Source organism: Bradysia coprophila, unplaced genomic scaffold (genome assembly GCF_014529535.1).
Source record: "Bradysia coprophila strain Holo2 unplaced genomic scaffold, BU_Bcop_v1 contig_151, whole genome shotgun sequence".
NCBI classification, from domain to species: Eukaryota; Metazoa; Arthropoda; class Insecta; order Diptera; family Sciaridae; genus Bradysia; species Bradysia coprophila.
In genome coordinates, this window is record NW_023503423.1 from 826,751 (window position 1) to 846,433 (window position 19,683).

General features: G+C 37.5%; 1 protein-coding gene across 1 annotated transcript in view; it reads left to right on the plus strand.

Moving 5' to 3' along the window:
* Positions 1–18,529, plus strand: part of LOC119074299 (protein winged eye) — a 96,244-nt gene extending 77,715 nt beyond the window's left edge. Inside the window, exons 8-19 of the mRNA XM_037180318.1 lie at positions 2,784–2,922; positions 4,448–4,558; positions 8,682–8,828; positions 11,736–11,849; positions 13,126–13,316; positions 13,375–13,801; positions 14,044–15,809; positions 15,874–16,102; positions 16,160–16,322; positions 16,396–16,741; positions 16,824–17,165; positions 17,993–18,529. Of these exons, the coding sequence (XP_037036213.1) occupies positions 2,784–2,922; positions 4,448–4,558; positions 8,682–8,828; positions 11,736–11,849; positions 13,126–13,316; positions 13,375–13,801; positions 14,044–15,809; positions 15,874–16,102; positions 16,160–16,322; positions 16,396–16,741; positions 16,824–17,165; positions 17,993–18,241 (4,224 nt within the window). The 3' untranslated portion in view covers positions 18,242–18,529. The remainder of the gene's footprint in view (positions 1–2,783; positions 2,923–4,447; positions 4,559–8,681; positions 8,829–11,735; positions 11,850–13,125; positions 13,317–13,374; positions 13,802–14,043; positions 15,810–15,873; positions 16,103–16,159; positions 16,323–16,395; positions 16,742–16,823; positions 17,166–17,992) is intronic.
* Positions 18,530–19,683: the final 1,154 nt, after the last annotated feature.

Below are 19,683 nucleotides of genomic sequence, written 5' to 3' on the forward strand. Positions count from 1 at the left end.
TAATAAATTTGAATGAAGGAGAAAAAACAACATTTATTGCATTTATTACCAATGCAGTACCCATCTCGCATACATATAGTCATTTAGTTGTAGTCGAGTCGCTTATGGACATATATCAGTTAAATGCTAATTCAAAATTTCTGCATTTAACCGGTGTTAACGGTAAAATTACCGGAAAGGTGAACCCGTTACCATAAAAATCAAAATTCGTCTAAAGGTATGGGGATTTTGTATTGATAAAATATAGAAAACGTTAAAAATTCGAAGATTTATATTTTGAAGTACTAGACTTTGAGGACCGATAAGCGATATAAAATTACCGGTATATTTAGAGGTATGCTGTTGAACCATTTCTTTGCTCAAATGAAGAACGTATCGATTAGAAATAAAAGAACACAGAAAAATTTCACATATGGCCTGACGTTGCCTGCATATTTTAAGGTTTAGATGGTCTACATATGGCATCGCAGTTTTGTTCTCAGTGGCAAGTAACTTTCAAACCCTCTTCAAATTTATGATCGCTGCTAAAACTACTTTCAAAGCTTCCGATTTTCATTAAATAAATCAAATTTTCAGCTTGTCTTAATGAACCTATGACCGAGGCGCAAGTGCTAATCGTTCCTTAATGATTTTTTCACGCGTGGAACACTCTCATGTGCTTCGACAATACCTAATAGGGTGTAGCGTTTTGACGAAAGTAATTTGATTTTAAGACCTGCGGGTAGGTGCGATGCAGAATGGTCCACTGAACACGAAAATACCAAAAAAAAAATTGAAGTTCGAAGCTCCCATGCGCACCTCTGAAAACCGACTTTTTTGGTCCCGAAGCCATAGTGAGATTAGTTCTGCCGGCTGTGCGGAAAAATTTATCTTAAGTGTATATGATAATTAATCGTAGAGACCGTGGCTTCAATTTGGCACACTTTAAAATTTAAAAAAATTTGAGCCACCGTTGAACAATTACAAAAAGTGCTCCCGACCATGACTTTTTCAGATTTTTTTTGGATTTAAAGCTTTCTAAAATATGTGACTGGAAAGGAATATAGTCGTGTCGTAGCTCATTTTAGAGGGAATTTCAAACGAATATAGACTCGACGTAAAGATTCACCGGGTTGCAGACTTGATGACCTTCTAGTGTGTAGAAAATGGTACGAGAAACACCATATTTTTTTAATTTTTCATAGAATTTATACAAAAACGGTTCCAAATTGTTCTTAGTATTGCTAGCGGTAATAATGCAGGCCTTAAGAAACAAAATATTTTCGTCAAAACGCTACACCTAATTGAAAATCAAATGAAAATGCAATTGTTCTCGTTTTTATGGCATAAGCAACTCGACTATTGATGTTTGGGTACAATACTCTTTTTATTATAGCTTACTTTATAGAGAAATAGTAATAAAAAAAAAAACTTTTATTGAATTTATGATTGAGTTTTCTAAGTCCTAGACGACGTTGTATCTGCTATATAACCGAAAATGTTACTTACGTTTCGATGACTGTGTGGTTCGAATTGTTGCATGTTTGATGTTATGTTAAATAGGTACAATAGACTTAAGACATTTTGTTTAATCAACAACTTAATGATAGATAAATGTTTGAATTGTAATTGTTTACTTAATAATGGATGTGAATATACCATACTGAAATAGATAGACTGTACGCGAGACGTTTTTCAACCCTTGATAACAAACAATATCACGGAAAAAATAACAATTTATCATACAGTTACAGTTTTAGGTTAGGATCAACGCACTTCAAGCAAAAGTGCTTCGAGTGACAGCTGTCAAATAGATTTCTATCTTGTATATGAAATTTCATATTTTTTTACAGTGCCAAAATCTGTTCGATACACTGTCCCATTTCAGAACTATATTTAGAGTACAGCTCATGCTTGAAGTGCGTTGGTTGAATCGGATATTTCTAGACCCACAGATTCTGACAGCAGTTACACGTAATTTGTCAATTTTTTCCCAGTCGAAATTTTTGTCGCACACCAGTTTACTGGGACAAAAAACCATTCCATATAGGTTTGTTCCAATTAACTGAAAACATAACTTTGACCACACGAACGAAACAGATTTCATCCACATAGATGTCAACAAATTTCTTTGTAAATTTTCGTCAACCTGAAAGTTGAGGTCAAGTTGTCTTCTGTAGATTAAATTTTACATTTCAAAATGACCTTGGAACATACCTATCAAGACTGTCAAATCTAGAAGTTATGTAGGATCTGTTGTAACCGAAAATGTGATTATTTCTTAACACTTTGCCGGTTACTGTGACTTGTCGACTTTCGGCACCCTGGAAATCAGTAAAGGAGTCAGTGAATTAAATTTTAGATTTTTTAAATATTATTTGGGGGTTACCCTCGACTCCTTTACTGCTTTCCAGGGTGTTTAAAGTTCCAGCGTGCGAGTATCCTATCGACCACCCTTAATATGTTGACCTAGCTAGCATTTGGGTGTTATAATATGGTACTGAAGCTTTGGTTGTTATATATGCACATGCAGAATGTAGTCTCTTTGTAGCCAATATTTGCTTTATACCTTAACAGAAACACAGGGAAGTTAAATGTCCGAAACTCGGCAGGGGAAGTCATAAGTTTAGTGGATTCGGAACCCACACAAATGTCTCTAAATGATTTATTTTTGTATCAAATTCTGAACGAAAATATAATTGATAAAACAAAGGCACAAAAGCTCAACGAGCATCATCATTTGATTCGTTAAATTAAAATCCATCATTTCTGGTTCATTTTTTTAATTATCAATCGTGTTTCAGATAAAACGGGAACCTTGTCAGGTATCCGAGATAACCACATCAAATAACCTTGGACCCACACCGCTAACAGCTGTGATTAAATTAGAATCACATTCGCCGAAACGCACAATGGACAACATGCAAAATGCAGCACAAAGTGGTAAGTATGCTCTGCCCAACACTGTTGGTGGACCCATAAAACGTATACATGTTGTTGATGTTCTTGTCGAAATTATGACCCAACGAGTTGCAATGCGTATATATGCTTTGTATTCGTCCCACATTTATGTAAGTTTATTATGCTTCAGAAAAAATTCAGATAAAAACCAGCAAGGATAATTAGGAACAAAAAATATTCCTGCTTCCCTCATATAACATAAATTTGCACATTCATCTTTCAATACATTTGCACTTTCAAAAAAAAAAAATGAAACCAACACCCGAAGCCTCTCATTATTTTGTGTTTTTCCAGCTGATACCACAAGAAAAAATGGTTTTCGTGGAATACTGTAAAATACCCGAACTATCCATTAAAAGCATATTTCCTGCATGTCGCTAATTCTTTTTTAAAAGATCTCTATTTCGCTACCTTGTACGGGTTTCTATGTCATTTCGCTCACTAGGTAGTTTAAATATACTTTGACAATTGGATATCATTTGGGGGTCAAAGTTTCCGACCTAAATTTTGGCCTCATGAACCAGTAAAAACCGGGCTTTCTGTAAAACTTAAAACTTTAATATCTCCGTCAAATCAGCATATTTTTTGATGATCTCAACGGATTATGAAAGTTTTTTTTGTCAAGGACCAGAATATTTTGGGCTATGGAGGATTCCCGGAGAAGTGTCCTGAAAAAATCGATAGCTTTATCTAAGAAGCATCAGTACATTTCTCGTAATTTTCCATGTGACAATTTATGCATTTCGAACGATTGCCACTATTTTCACTCAATGGTGCCTTTGAGTGATCCATAACTGTATGATCATTCGTGAGTCTTCCCACTTGCATCCCAAAGCTAGAACTCAAGGATAGCAAGCATTTCCATCAGTTTATTTTAGTTTCCTCTGGATTGCGATGTCTAGAGGTCACTTCCTAGAATTGCATCACTCCGAAATTGCATCTTCTTCCCAGTGCACGAATTCTAGGATGAGAAGAACTTCCTTCGGGTTTTTTGAACTTTCTTCTGGACCTAGGGAAATATTCAGATCTCAAGAGGTTGATTCCTAGAACTCCATCCCTCCAAGAGGTCCATCCTCACGAATGCCTTTTGCAACAGAAAAATTAGTAAATTAGTAAATCCCACTCGGAGTAGGAAATGAGGTGCTCTTGTAGGAAGTCCAAACGCAGGAAGAAAGCAAGATACAGCACGTACCATGAAAGTCAAAAATTATTTTAATATCAGAACTCTCATTGTTAATCAATAAGTTTCGTTTTGTTAAGCCTTCGCACAATGAAAACTAAAACGCTGTTTGCTCTGGGGAGTTTATGATCTCACGTAGGTTGTAAATATTTATTCATATAAACATTAAACATCATGGAAATACACCTTTGCTTCGACCAAATGTCTTCATCCTTTCTACGATTACGAACAAAACCCAACCATACAATCCCTTTCACTGATCGTTTTTCCAGTTTTACATTCGAACTAATCATACGAAATGTTTTTTTTTTTGTCGTTTTTGTTTAGGTATACCTGTGGGTATTGCAGTTGCACGACAGCGTTTACAAGAACATGCCCAACAACAACATCAGCCGAAAGAAATAAATCGTTTTGGTATTGGGATTGCGACTGATTTAGGTACGTTGTATATTTGTAAATGAATCATGATTCATGAATGAACGGAATATTATAAACATTTTAACACTGTAAATATGCCTATACTGCATACGATTAAAAGAATTTTGAGGGAACTCGTGGACATTCCATTCGAAATAAACGATAATAATAAAAAATTGAAAGAGATAGAGACCAACATTTTCGTGCATAAGTTTATCGATTATAATGAGCGATAATTGGAGGATAAAAATCTCAATAAAAAGTGAAATAAAGTTTTGTTTGAACGAAATAAATTTTATTTTAACTAAAGTCATATGTTTCCGAGAAAGACGTCATAAATCTTAATTAAAACTAAATTTTTTTCAATTTAAATTTTGGTAATTTTCGGATTTAATTTTCTAGTTTTTAACGCATTTCAGTCGCTGAGGTTCTGAAAACTCTTCCTCTATTTGTCGTCTGCCTTACTCGCAAGCTTTTACTTTTTTCACCTTTAGGTTCAGTTTCGAAGAAGGGTACTGTTCCTTCAGTATCATTTTGCTATAAATACTTTTACGATGTAGACTAACTGAAGAAATCGGTCGTTCACATTTGGGGACTGTAAACTGATCGGCCTTACAACACATAAAAAACTTAGTGCAAAGAATGCATGTTTTTGTAAGAGAATTTCATTCGTTTGCCCTCAAATTCTGTCCTCTCTTTTGTACTAAATTTTGTATGCGTTTGTTGGGCAGTGACATGCAGTATTAAACTAGCGACTTTCAGCAGGCATGGTTTTTCAGAAACAAAACAAAGATTTTTCTTTGTTCCATGTTGTTTGCCACGAAAAGTTGTGGAACAAATTTTTTTTTCCGGAAAATGGAAAATCGTTTTTCCGGCCGGAAAAGCCATTCATATGAAAACCTTCAAAGTCGAATAACTCCGAAAATACAATGTTTTTTTTTGAAAAATTTCTTCTGTTCTGGAAAGTATGGCTCATTACCGATATTTCATGGAAGAACTTTTTTTTTAGAGGAATTGGAATGGAGTCGTTATTAGGGTTCACCTAAAAAGTGTCCCGGAAAATTCATCAACTTTGAAGCCATTTCGAATTTATTTTTCATAAGAGTGGTGTCATTCGAAAGCTACATTCAAGTACTTCTGATTTTAGCCAACCGGGCATGATCCATGTTCGGGAGCCTGAGATATGACTTGGGAAAATCATGTATGTCCATATAAGGATTTTTCTTTTTCTAGATCAAAAAAAGATTGGTAGCTATAATTTTGGGATACTAATTCCAGTGTTTCTTATACATACAACTCGTCACTACTTCCCCTCTCCTTGATTTCGGTTCAAGGATTTTGGGAAGTTCCATATTTGGGATGTTATTGATGGTTTTTCCTATGAAAATATTTATTTACTTTACGAAAGCATTTTCGTGTAACTATTTTATTGGTCCCGTTCCAGGATGAAATAATTTTTGTGACTGTTTATGGAGTAACCCATCCAAAATAATGTCGAATCCTTACGTTTCTAGCTCTGCTTTGTTCTAGACACTAGACATTTCTCACGTTTTTGGCAATTTTTTCGGCTAACATTTGAACTTTTAACTAGTTTGAAGTCACCAGAGGTCAGTTCCTAAAAATAAGTCACGTCTTCATGGTCCACCGTCTTCCCTACCCTAAAACTACAGAACTGCAGGGAATTCTTTCGGTTTTTCTGGTTCCTTCCTGTTTTTTTTATGAACTGCCTGTTGTTACCTTAACCATCGACAGACTTCAGAAAGGAACCAAAAAAAATTTCAGAATTCCCTGCCGTTCTGTAGGGTAGGGAAGACAGTGGACCATGAAGACGTGACTTATTCTTAGGAACTGATCTCTGGTGACTTCAAACTTGTTAAAAGTTCAAATGTTAGCCGAAAAAATTGCCAAAAACGTAAGAAATGTCTAGTGTCTAGAACAAGGTAGTGCTAGAAACTTCGGGATTCGAGACATTATTTTGGATGGGTTACTCCATGAACAGTCACAAAAATTATTTCATCCTGGAACGGGACCAATAAAATAGTTATGTCACACGAAAATGCTTTCGTAAAGTAAATAAATATTTTCATAGGGAAAACCATCAATAACATCCCAAATATGGAACTTCCCATAATCCTTGAACCGATATCAAGGAGAGGGGAAGTAGTGACGAGTTGTATGTATAAGAAACACTGGAATTAGTATCCCAAAATTATAGCTACCTATCTTTTTTTGATCTAGAAAAAACTTGAAAAATCCTTATATGGACATACATGACTTTCCCAGGTCATATCTCAGGCTCCCGAACATGGATCATGCCCGGTCGGCTAAAATCAGAAGTACTTGAATGTAGCTTTCGAATGAAAAAAAAAATCGAAATGGCCAGGGAAAATGGCTTCAAAGTTGATGAATTTTCCGGGACACTTTTTAGGTGAACCCTAATAACGACTCCATTCCAACTCCTCTAAAAAAAAGTTCTTCCATGAAATATCGGTAATGAGCCATACTTTCCAAAACAGAAGAAATTTTTCAAAAAAACATTGTATTTTCGGAGTTATTCGACTTTGAAGGTTTTCATATGAATGGCTTTTCCGGCCGGAAAAACGATTTTCCATTTTCCGGGAAAAAATTTTGTTCCACAACTTTTCGTGGCAAACAACATGGAACAAAGAAAAATCTTAAAGAACTTAAGGCGCACGGAATTACACAAGTACCTGGACCGGGCTAACTTCAATTGGGCTGTGTGCAATCATTATGAACATAATAGTTTGGAGCCCATGTTCAAGAAGTAAAATTGATAATCATAATGACTCTCTCAAAATCTTGCATTCCTTTTGTACTAAGTTTCATGTGTGTTATAGGGTCAGAACATTTGAACTGCTTTTATTACATTTGCAGTGTATATTCAGTGTAAAATCTTAAAGGCTTCGGATAAGCTCGACTAACGGGTATAGACATACACAAGCTCGATCACACTGAATAAACCCTACAAATGTAATAATGTAACGTTCGAATCGTCGTTATGTAAGTCTACACTATTGTCTTCCAATCACAATGTATATTTCAAAACTTCAAAATTGATTTTCCTTTACAGGAAAGGACAATTAAATTTCAGCCTAAGTTTGCTTTAACTGACTTTCTACTGGCTGAAATTTTATTGGCCTTTCCTGTATTTAGCGATCATTCATAAGTGACGTCCGCTTTTTTTCAGTGCTACCAACAAATTTAAATCATTTATCGCTCGATTGTGTTTAACTTCCTGATTGCACTCTTCTATTTAGCGAGTTATTAATTTACTTAAATCTTAAACCAAGGCTCTAAACACCTATTTTTTCACCTAAAATGATTGATATCACCAACAGGTTAACATGGACCTGGTGGTGTGTATACTCAAAATGTGCGTCTCTCTCCAGCTAAAAAAGTTTTTTTTTCCCAAAATGGTCTTACTCGACTAATCGCGAGAAAACGATTTTGGGCCCCTTTTGGCACACCCTTACTTCATGACCTCCCTCGTCGACAACAAAATAAAGTTCACCAAACGTGGTACTACGTTTTACTCGCAAAAGTTCAACGAATCGAATGAGCTATAAGTCAATAATATCTGTGACCCCTTGTCCCAAAATGTCTGATTTTGTTCGATGTTTTAGTGATATCACTCTTAAATGACAAAGTAGCTCCATTACTAATGAGTGGAATTATTTAAAGAATGTTTTTTTTGAGCAAATGTTATACCCATTTTTTCGGGAGGTAACCAACTTAAAATTAAGAGATTCTTCAACACAATCAATCGTCTTTAATAAACCATTCTTTTATTGATCGATAAAATCTCTTCCAAGTTTGATTTATAATATCCGTACACCTCATTGGCATATTCATGTTATACATTCCTTTTTTGTTTGTTTGTTTTGTTCGTCGGTTTCGTATTCGGATCTTACATACTTTTATCTAACGAAACCATCGACATATTATTGCATGCTTCTAAGCCATATAATTTTGCATTTTTATAATTTACTTTCATTTCATGAAGCAGTTCTGTTTGTTCATATTTTATGGTTACGTTTTTTTGTTATATTTAGTTTAAAGTTTTATTTCGTTATTCATTCAAAACAAATCAAAACACAACCAACATATCCCACAAAACATTTAGGCGGCGCAACATCAGCATTCAGTCAAAACATGTTCTTCACAGGAACTAATTCAGCCATGATTCCCTTTTCTTCAGAGGCCGTAACAATGGGTGTATCGAATGTTCAAAATGCTGTCAGGACGCCACCTACATTGTGGCAATATCCGAGTAAGTAAAAATGTTTTTTTCTTGATTTCTCATCTTATCGACAACGACGCCAGAAACAATAAACGGACTAGGGAAGGCCGTCAAATCAAAAAAAAAAAATGTTGAATAAAACTCTCTTAATCATCGGATCTCCGTCTGTAAAAGTTTTTGTTTCCGTCTACAAAATTATCAATTGTTCTCCACTTTCAAATGGTTATCAATCAAACTTAAAGCTCCACATATATTACACCTAATATAGCAGTCAAACAACAACAAATTCGTAATTAAATTACCGTCTTACATAACAAGGGACATAAAGATGAAAAGTAGAGTCTTTGTGTGTATTTTGTTGATCCGAGACGAAGCCAAGTTCTGTAAACACAAGTTTTTTTTCCTTTTTATACCGAGTTATGTAATGGGTTTTACGTTACTAGTGAGGTAATGATGCCATTCCCTCACTAGTAAAAAGTCTTTGCCTCTCTCGTAAAGTAAAACGATGAGTAAAAGTACCTCGGGCTGACGCCCTCGGATATTTTTATTCACCTTGATACGCGATATCAAATTCCTTCACTGGTACAGTAATCTACTATTACTCTTGAGCTCAAAGTCAATACAAGTCCCTGTGGTTGTAATAAGCCACTTTATATTACGTTACAGCGATAAATACCATGTGATGGTGTTACGACATCCTAATCGGAAAGTCGATTATGGAATTGCGATTTAGGATCTTGAACTTTTCATATTGCATATCTACAGGACGAATCCATCAATTATAGCAGTAATGCTTCTTGTGTGAAACTTATTCAACCGAGTCGAAGGCAAGGGTGTCGGGGAATCTCGCACACGCGATCATAGTATGCGTCCTTTTACGACATGTAACGAAAAGTCATGACTGTGCGAGATTCACCACTTAGAGGTGAATCTCGCACACCATGAATTTGTGTGGTGTGCGAGATTACCCTACCCCAAGGCAAGGTCAATGTTGACAAAAGACATTTTTATCATTTGTCCAAGCAAGTAAAGTTCATTGGATGCTTCGACTGGAGAGCAGCTATATTTCACACCGTAAGTGTGCCTAAAATTTGAATTTCAAGTGAACGAGTCGATGAAAAAGTGAACCGAAAAATACATTTCAACGCTTCCTTGTATGAAAATGACGCTGCGTTAGAAACACTTGCGTGAGAAAGATTTTAAATTTCGACCGCACTTATGGCGTGAATACGTGATATTTCATTAAAAAAAACTTACACTAGTCGTGATCATAAGACACACCTGAAGTGGATTGGACACATTGGAGCGTTTGGACCATTTCAAAAGAAAAATAAATATTTTATTGTTTTTAGAGCTTTGGCTGCATTCTAAAAATTACAAAAAACATTATTCGGCTTAGTTTCTTTCAACAACTGTTCAGTCACAGAAAATTATGATAAAGATAAGCAATGAGTTGTAGCTTATGTGAGTGAGCCTGGTACTGATCAAAATTTTCTTCATTTTATTTATCTACCATGAGCGAGCAGGCACTATGTAGACATTTTCCGTTCCACAGAGCGGTTAAAAATACCGACTATTTTTGGATGTTTTCCCACTTCCTGCGGTATTATCTCCCAATCTGTGCCTTTAAAGGTGTTAAAGGTAAACGAGAACGAAGTGTAGATGTAGATCTTTAATAAGGAATTACAACTTTTTCATGGACTATGTCCAGGTCTTGTGTAACCTGAAAAAGGGAGTAAGAGAGGACATTTTACTAAGAAAGCGATGTTCCTAGAATTTTGCAAAAAAAAAGAAGAGTGAGGTGAGAAAAAGGGATCTCTAGACTATCGTCTCGATCAAAACGCCCAGGGTCTTTTGGGAATTACTCAAAGACTTAGACCATCAGCCAGATCTTGAAAATTAACCTTTAGAATTTACTTCTGCATTAAATAGACGAAACTTCATCGAAATCAATAAGTAATTACGTGCTAACAAATGCCCCAAAATCAAACTTTTTTTTTAATTACTTACGAACCATATGATAGTGAACTTCTTCAGTCGTATTTTATGATGTAAGAACCGGACTTTCAGTAAAGTGAATAACCAATGTTACGAAATTTTAACATCTATTATAACATGGAAATATTTATGTTAAAATTAAAGAAGTAAAAGATTTTTGATCACACATTTGAAAACAATTAGAACAAACAACGTAGCAGAATTGATAATTACAAATGCTTGTAGATTGTAAGAGGCATTACCATGCATTCAATTAATGTACGACGTCATCACATTCCAAAAACCAAGGAAAACCACTGTAGAAATGTAATATTATGCAAAAGATATAAATAAAAAAAAAAAAACTAAAACAAACACGCAACCATTCAAATAAAATTGTAATAAAAAAGCCATGAAATGAAAATCATATCAAAACAATATGCCTTTATTCGATAATAACCACTGCCGATTGGCTGTTTAAACGTATGCTTAAATGCTATTTGCTAATGGCTGAGCTGGGGAGTGGTGATGACACAAAAAATGTTAACGCGAAGCCACACCTCCTTCATCATGATGTCTTCACATGGTGAATGGATATGTTTAGAATATGTTTTTCATTTAAACAAATTGAGTTTTGCTTGTTTTGGTCAAGATGGTTGGGGTATCAGAAAACAATAGTGCTTGAGCACCTTTCACGGTTTTGGAGAATGAAATTAAGAGAGAGAGAGAGAGTTAGCAGGGCCCTATATAGAAACAATTCTCGAAGTTCTCTCCAAGGACTGCTATTTTTGGGAAGATTGTTCTAGATAGCTTATTAGCGAAAAAAATCATAAATATATGGTCCTGTCAACTAGGATATTTTTAACATCGGATGAATTGTTTCTTCCGGACGTTCCATTCTAATACTTCATCATGTCATTAGTTTGGTTTAATTTGATTCTTTCATTTATTTAAATAAAGCATCACTTCCTGTTGAATCAATGGTTCCAATGCCAATTCCACCTGTAGGATTTCAATTGGTACGTGATCCATCATCGGGACAGTTTATGTTTCTACCGACAGCAACATCTCTGGGTAAGTTATTTTCTTTTTCAACTTTTTCAATTGATAGCTCGTTATTACATGTAGATAAGTTCATGTTGCGGCGGTTACATACGTATAGTATCAATATTTAGTCAAAATGTTATTTTCCCAAAGAGCAACTCTTCCCCGGAAAATAGAGTAAATATAGGCAATTACTAACCCGAGTAGTATGCATCTCGCGGTGGGTTTAAAACTAACTTTAATAGGGTCGCGACGCGACACCACCTCTGATTTTTTTTTGTTCATATTTTGGTTGAGAGACTCGAGTAGTCTACGGGAATGCATTCAGTTTCGGAGAACCGGTATCCTTGGCCGCACGTGACCCACAAGTCTTCATTTATTACAGGTCGTTATTAGGTATAGGTAGATGGAGTAATTCTAATCTAATTTGTGCTGCAATTGCGTCTCTCGGCAACCTGGCCACGAAGCTACAGCCAACTCGAAATTTCGACATTTTTGAATGTTATGATGGGTTCCAGATGAAGAGAGCTTGAAACTCTTTGAATGTCGATATTGGTTCAATATTCAATATTTCGCACTCCAGCACGAAAAGGAAATAGTTTCAACTAATCAATAAATCACAAAACACAGAAACTTTGATTCGCACATTTAAAACTTCGCGCCGAAATTTTTCAATCATTTTGCAAAGTGTCAATTTTTCAGGCATTTTTCAACCAGTTTTCACGAACTGTGTACTCATCTTAAATTTGTAAAAATGATTTCATGCAATCGGAGTCGATCGACAGCTATTGAGACCCAACGACCTAAATTATAAAGCTTGAGTAAACTTAAGGACATATGTGACGTTTGACGTTTAAAACGTCACTTGGAAAAGATAGACATTTGATCCCAACTGTCACGTCGCGTCATGTAATCTCTAGAAAAACTTCATGTGAGGAATTGTCTGAAACGGGAATTGACGCCCTATCATTTCGGTGGAAAACTATAGCACATAATGGTCCGTTTATGACAATATGGCATAGGTTATAAATCGTGGACTTATAAGCATAAGTTCTCGATCTACTGATTTCGTATTTGACTAAAATTAGAATTACAAAAAAAAGTGATAAAGACCCGACATTCGTCTGCATTGTTATTCTCAATGGGAATCTAATTTTATAAAATATTTACAAGTTTCCCTCAATTTAATTCATGATAATTTTACTGCGGCATTGCGTCATGCTTTATAAGTTTGTAATTTTAGATTTTAATGTTGCTTTCTATCGCTTTTTTAACCGAATTGTTATTTGTTAATCCTTTCCCATAGATAAATTGTATATCTCTTATCCAGAACCTTTTCAACAAGCTGTTGTATGGCCCTCCTATCAGCAACAGTTGCAAACTCCTCACTTGTTAATGCCTCCGATGGCTCCGCTCTCCCAGCAAATGCAACCGCCTCCATTAGCACCCATCCAATTATTGGGTACAGATTACTTAGGTGGTGCTACATTACATCAGGTAACAATTCGACACGAATCGGACCTAGAAACGATTTAACATAAGACTCCTTACGCAGCACACCCAAACACACAGCACCCGATTGGTAGCGCTTACTTCGGACAATAAAAGAAAGTCTGCCATGTCCAATCAACTTCCAATACCAGCAACGTTAATCAAAATCGAAGATTGTAGTAGTGCTTCCAATGGCAATACCACAACATCCGCCCATCATCAACAATCTCATATGTTCGATCCATGCAAGTCAACATCCATACAAACGATAGCAACGTCTGTACAGACCAGCATGACACCGGAACTAGAAGCTCACCATCAAATGTATTATCAGTCGGAAGGGAGCCTGATTCAAATTGCTTCGCATAATAATCCGTGTGGAAGCATGATTGATGACATTGAGACTCGTTCGTTTTCGCCTCTGTCAGACCGGAGAGATATGAGTCCCGTTAATGATCATTTGGAAAGTAGCACGCCATCAGTACCAGAAGGTTAGTTAAAAGATTTAGAAAAATTGGAAATCGAGTCTTTTGGTTGGTTTTCATACTGTTAATCTGCCGTTTCAACTCGTAAAATCGGACTTTTAACTGCAACTTATCTTAGAATTGTTGACTCTATCGCTGATCAATAATTTAGAAATGAGCAGAAGCGATGAGGTGTCACTATAGACTATTGTTAAAAGTCCACGGCGTGTGAATTGGAAGCCTAACTTTTTCTCTTTGTTTGTTAACAGTTCAAGATGCTCATATCCAAACCGATACACCAGTTATGAGTGAGGACGACACAACCGGTGAAGATTATTGCACATTTCCGTCAAACGCTAGTCCCACAAATGATTCATCTGCTATTACTACATCCGTTGCGTTCAACGACATGTGCCATAATGTGTCCAGTCTATCCGAAGTCGATACATCTCACCCACTTAATCAACAAGACCTGAATAGCACTAAAACAACCGAAACCAGTTTCGATAGCAACACGACCGTCACATCGTCCATAGTCATTGAGGAAATTTCTATCCGTCAGCCAGATCCGATAGTTTTATCATCCTATGAATCATCCGAATCAATCGATACGGATCATCAGCCTATCAATAATTTTCCACAGAAATTGCATGCGCCTGACTTGAGTGGATTGGAACTACTATCCAATAGCATCGAAGCATTCGAAAAGAAAACGTTCATTAAACAAGAGCCTATCGAAAAGGCTGATATGGTGTACAACGTCGACACTTCGCTTACACAAACTGAACCCATCGATTGCTCTATGCAACCCAAAGAGTACATTCCAAGTAACGTAACGGAACCACTGGGCGGCTTGAATCTGTTGTGTGCTTTAGCTGAGCAACGGTTTCAGGAAGAGGTGGGTCAGCGCAGTCGAAAACGGTCCACATCCACAGACGGATCGGAGTCGAAGCGTCATAAGAAGCATCATAAAGATAAGCAATCGAGCAAGAAGAAGAAATCGAAACATGACAAAGAGCGCCGCGGCAGTCGAAGCAAGCACCAGCAATCTGATGATGATGAGGATTTTGTTGAGAAAAATTTGAATGAAACCTTTAACCGGGTCAAAGCTTCGTATCAACGACAGTGTTCCTGCAAAAAGGCTACCGGTGAGATCGACAGTTGTTGTCACGAAAAATGTAATTTTCCGACACCCGAAGAGGTGTACAGTGCGATGCATACGGACATGAAACAAAAACTGAATGCCATCGCAAAAGAATTCCAAGAAGAGAAACGAAAACTGAATGAAATCAAAAATTTGGACAAAGCCAATCATTCCAGGGAATCAACACCCTCATCGTCATCAAAATCATTTTCATTCGACAGCGAACAGTCCCCAAAAACGGAATTGATCTCACCGAACATCAGTTCGTCGTCACAGTCGGAAACGTTTCCAGCGGACTCGTCGAAAATGCACAGTGACACGGAATCGATGAGATTCGACGAAGCTGACACATCATCCGCGTGCAAACAGCGTAAACTTGATGTCGTTGATTCGTCCTCACTGACTACAATGAAAGCGAAAAGTTTGGTCGGTTACATCTTTGCGTCGAAGAAGCGGCTCAATGATTCAAAAACGGACAACAGCTCATCCATGACTGACGAGACTAGCCAATCGGATATAAACTCTATAAAACAAGAAGTGCCCGACGATGAGGAGCTGTCACAGGAAGCATTATTCGGCCGAACGAAACGAGACTATAAAGTGTTGAAGTCGAAACACAAAAAATCGAAAAGTAAGGATCGTAAGCACAGGCGATCATCCGAATCGAAGAGTAAGAAAAAAAGAATCGATGCGAGATGTACACTGACTGGTGAGCATTTGGACAGTCTATCGTCTACGTCAAAGCAAAGAGTATTGACCGCCATGGGTGGATTATTTTACGCTGGAAGTCTCAGTCCGGTTCAACCACCAGATGTTTATTCAGTTACTTTGGATGGTGAGCGTGGAAATCGTCCACATATAATGTCCAGAGAAGAGATCCTAAGAGATGCGGTAAGTCTTCCTCGGTTTCCATAAAAAATCCTTCGTGTTCTGAAACGTTTGTTCTTCATGTCAGATTCTTGAGGTCGCTCCACAATCAGTTTCCGAGGTTCCGCCAGGCTCTCGTTTATGTGCGTATTGGAGTCAACAGTATCGTTGTCTGTATCCGGGAACATCAGCCCATCCGAGTAGCAGTGACTATGAATTCGATCCAAAGTTTATTGCTGTCGAATTTGACGATGGAGACAGTGGTCGCATTGCTATCGAAGATATCCGATACTTGCTATCTGACTATCCGATTGTTGGTAAGCCTGAATTGCCACAATAACATTTCCCGATCTCATTGTTACCGTTCATTTTAGACTATGATCCGAATCCTCTGCTGACATTGGGTAAACGAAAGCAACGCTCCAGCCATTCCGAAACGTATGCAACATCGGAAGGCACGAATGAGCCAACCACCAGTACAAATTGTTTTAGTATTTTTAAGGATAAAATGAAAGCGGAAGGCAAAGAAGCGCAAAAGTAAGTGGCCGTGCTTTGTGATATGAGCGATTTGCCTGGGACTGGTTAACGAAATCGGTTGCAATTTTTGTAGGGAACGTCGTCGTCTCAAGAAAATCCGTAAAGACAAGAACAAGGAAGAGAACAGTGTTGACAAAAAGCATAAACATAAGCACAAGTGTAGCGACGAGTTTTGCAAGCACCGGAAACATAAGAAACGAAGGAAGCACAAGAAACACTATCATCGAGACGCTGAGTCGGCCGTCGAGGTCAAAAGCGAAGCGAAAGATGACGAAATTCTATCGCAAGAGGACAATGTATCGCAGACAGATGATTCGAACGAACAGAACGATGAGGTGTTTAAGCCGGAAATTAAAGAAGAAACGATGACTGAAGAAGAGGCCACTTCGTCAGTGACAGACAGTTCAGGATCAAACTATGTAAGAATACGATTTTCTTTGAAATTAGATTCTCCGCACAATAGTTCTCTTACCCACGATTTTTGTTTCTATTCCCCATCAGCAACCAACGAAAAAGAAAGAACGCCAAAACTCTGCGGAAAATCATAGCAAAATTGCTGCATTCTTGCCGGCAAGACAACTGTGGGCCTGGTCGGGCAAAGGAATTAAACGATCTGGAGCTAAAGGCCGTGGCAAAAAGCAATTTTATCGAACCATCCAACGAGGAAGGGAAACAGTTAGCGTCGGCGACAGTGCCGTATTCCTATCAACCGGGCGACCCGATCGACCATACATCGGCCGAATCGAATGCATGTGGGAAACGTCAACGAATAATCGTATTGTGCGCGTTAAGTGGTACTATCATCCGGAGGAGACAACCGGCTGTCCGAAACTAATCTATCCGGTAAGTTGCCTGGTGCAAACAAAGCTGTCAGAACAATTGGAGCGTTTGCTGCGAATGAGTTTCTTACGACCCGTAAACCTATTTCGTCCGTGATCCTAGTACAACCAAGCCAACAAAGCTTTAGTGCGAGAAATCTAACTTTTACAGAAATTGTTCGTCTTATAAATTGCGCACGGCGCCCGTGCGGAGTACCTTTCAAATAAAAGAAAAATTTTCAAAAATCACTTGGTGCCCTAGATTCATTAGGGATTCCTAGGAATCTTGAAAAATTCATCAGAATTTTGACGTTCTAGAACTGGGAAGATGGTAGACCATGTGGGGTGCTAGAATTATGGGAACCAAAGTGCTGCCACCACAATAATCCCAAATGTAAAGAAGATAACCCAAAAATTTCTGAAAAATTCGTCCAAATCCTAAAGTTCTTGAAGGTGGACCATGTGCTGTGGAGGATTTTAAGGAACCAACATACTACCACCCTCATAATCTCTTCAGAAAGGAACCTAAATAAACCTCATAAATCCTTCAAAATCCTTACATTTTAGAACTGGGAAGATTGTGGACCATGGGGAGTGGTGTAACTTTGAGTAGCACGATTTACGGTCACTCTTAACATATCCAAACCTATCGAAACTACATATCCCATCTCTGACTCAGTCAGACTGACTGTTCAGCAGTCCAATAAGCCCCAAGTAAACAAAGTCTCAAAAGTTCAAACACTTTTTCACTGGGGCTTTTAATTGTAGTGCAATATGTTCGAGTTTTGTACGTTGTACATCAACATTTGTACAAATTCTTAATAAAGTTAAAATTTAAAAAAAAAATTGCAGGGAGGCCTATTCCAATCACCGCACGAAGACGAAAACGACGTTCAAACCATTTCCCACAAATGTAAAGTGTTGCCGTTCGATCAGTACACCGAAAAGTATGGACCGGATCCGAAGCAATACGAATCCGTTTACGATAACAATGACACATTTTATCTGGCTGGCCATTACGATCCAACATCGATTGTGTTAACGCTGGAGAACCATATACCGTCGACGACAGCAGCCAAGACAAGTGATAAGAAAAAGTGACAAGAAAGCAGATTTCAAGACGCTCTATTTGGTAGCGAACAGAATTAATAAAAATGAAAATTATCAAAAAGAAAATAAGAAAAAATTGTGGTGATCATAACAGTGATTTTATTGATAGAAACAGAGACTATAAAATATATCGTTGGTTAGTTTTGCTGAAGGATGAATTAAATTAAGTAATAACACGCTTTTCAAGTACTAGATTTATTATAGCTTTAGCGAGTAACAGTTTGAAAATTCTAAGAACTCTTTGAGGCATCTAATTTTACAAAACCGTGGGCATCAAATTCGCTGTCCATAAATAGTTGCACAGTGCGTATAGAACACACTTCTGTTGATTCTTATCGTTAAGAATGGTTTCCACTTACAAAAAACCACTTCGTTTTGCCTCAGTTTATCTACGACTCTTTTCTAATGTTCAAAGAGAAAACGGACCGTTTTTTTCGTAAGTGGAAATCAGGGCTAAAAATTAAACAAAAATTTTGCGATAAAGCAAATCGATTGAAACTGTATTGTAAACAGATACAAGCGAGAATTCCTCTAGTTCCCTGATTAGATACCACCAACGTCTTGCAGAATTAAATCCGCATCAACCTCTTGAAGAACTAACTCCGCACCATCCTCTTGCAGAACTAACTCCGCACCAACCTCTTGCAGAATTAACTCCACACCAACCTCTTGCAGAACTAAATCAGCACCAACCTCTTGCAGAATTAACTTCACACCAACCTCTTGCAGAATTAACTCCACACCAACCTCTTGCAGAATTAACTCCACACCAACCTCTTGCAGAATTAAATCCGCACCAACCTCTTGCAGAACTAACTCCGCACCAATCTCTTGCAGAATTTAGTCCATACCAACCTCTTGCAGAATTAACTCCTCACCAACCTCTTGCAGAATTAAATCAGCACCAACCTCTTGCAGAACTAACTCCGCATCAACCTCTTGCAGAACTAACTCCGCACCAACCTCTTGCAGAATTTAGTCCATACCAACCTCTTGCAGAATTTAGTCACTACCAACCTCTTGCAGAATTAACTCCACACCAACCTCTTGCAGAATTAAATCCGCACCAACCTCTTGCAGAATTAAATCCGCACCAACCTCTTGCAGAATTAAATCCGCACCAACCTCTTGCAGAACTAACTCCGCATCAACCTCTTGCAGAACTAACTCCGCATCAACCTCTTGCAGAACTAACTCCGCACCAACCTCTTGCAGAATTTAGTCCATACCAACCTCTTGCAGAATTTAGTCCATACCAACCTCTTGCAGAATTTAGTCCATACCAACCTCTTGCAGAATTAACTCCACACCAACCTCTTGTAGAATTAAATCCGCACCAACCTCTTGCAGAATTAAATCTGCACCAACCTCTTGCAGAATTAAATCAGCACCAACCTCTTGCAGAATTAAATCACCAACCTCTTGCAGAATTA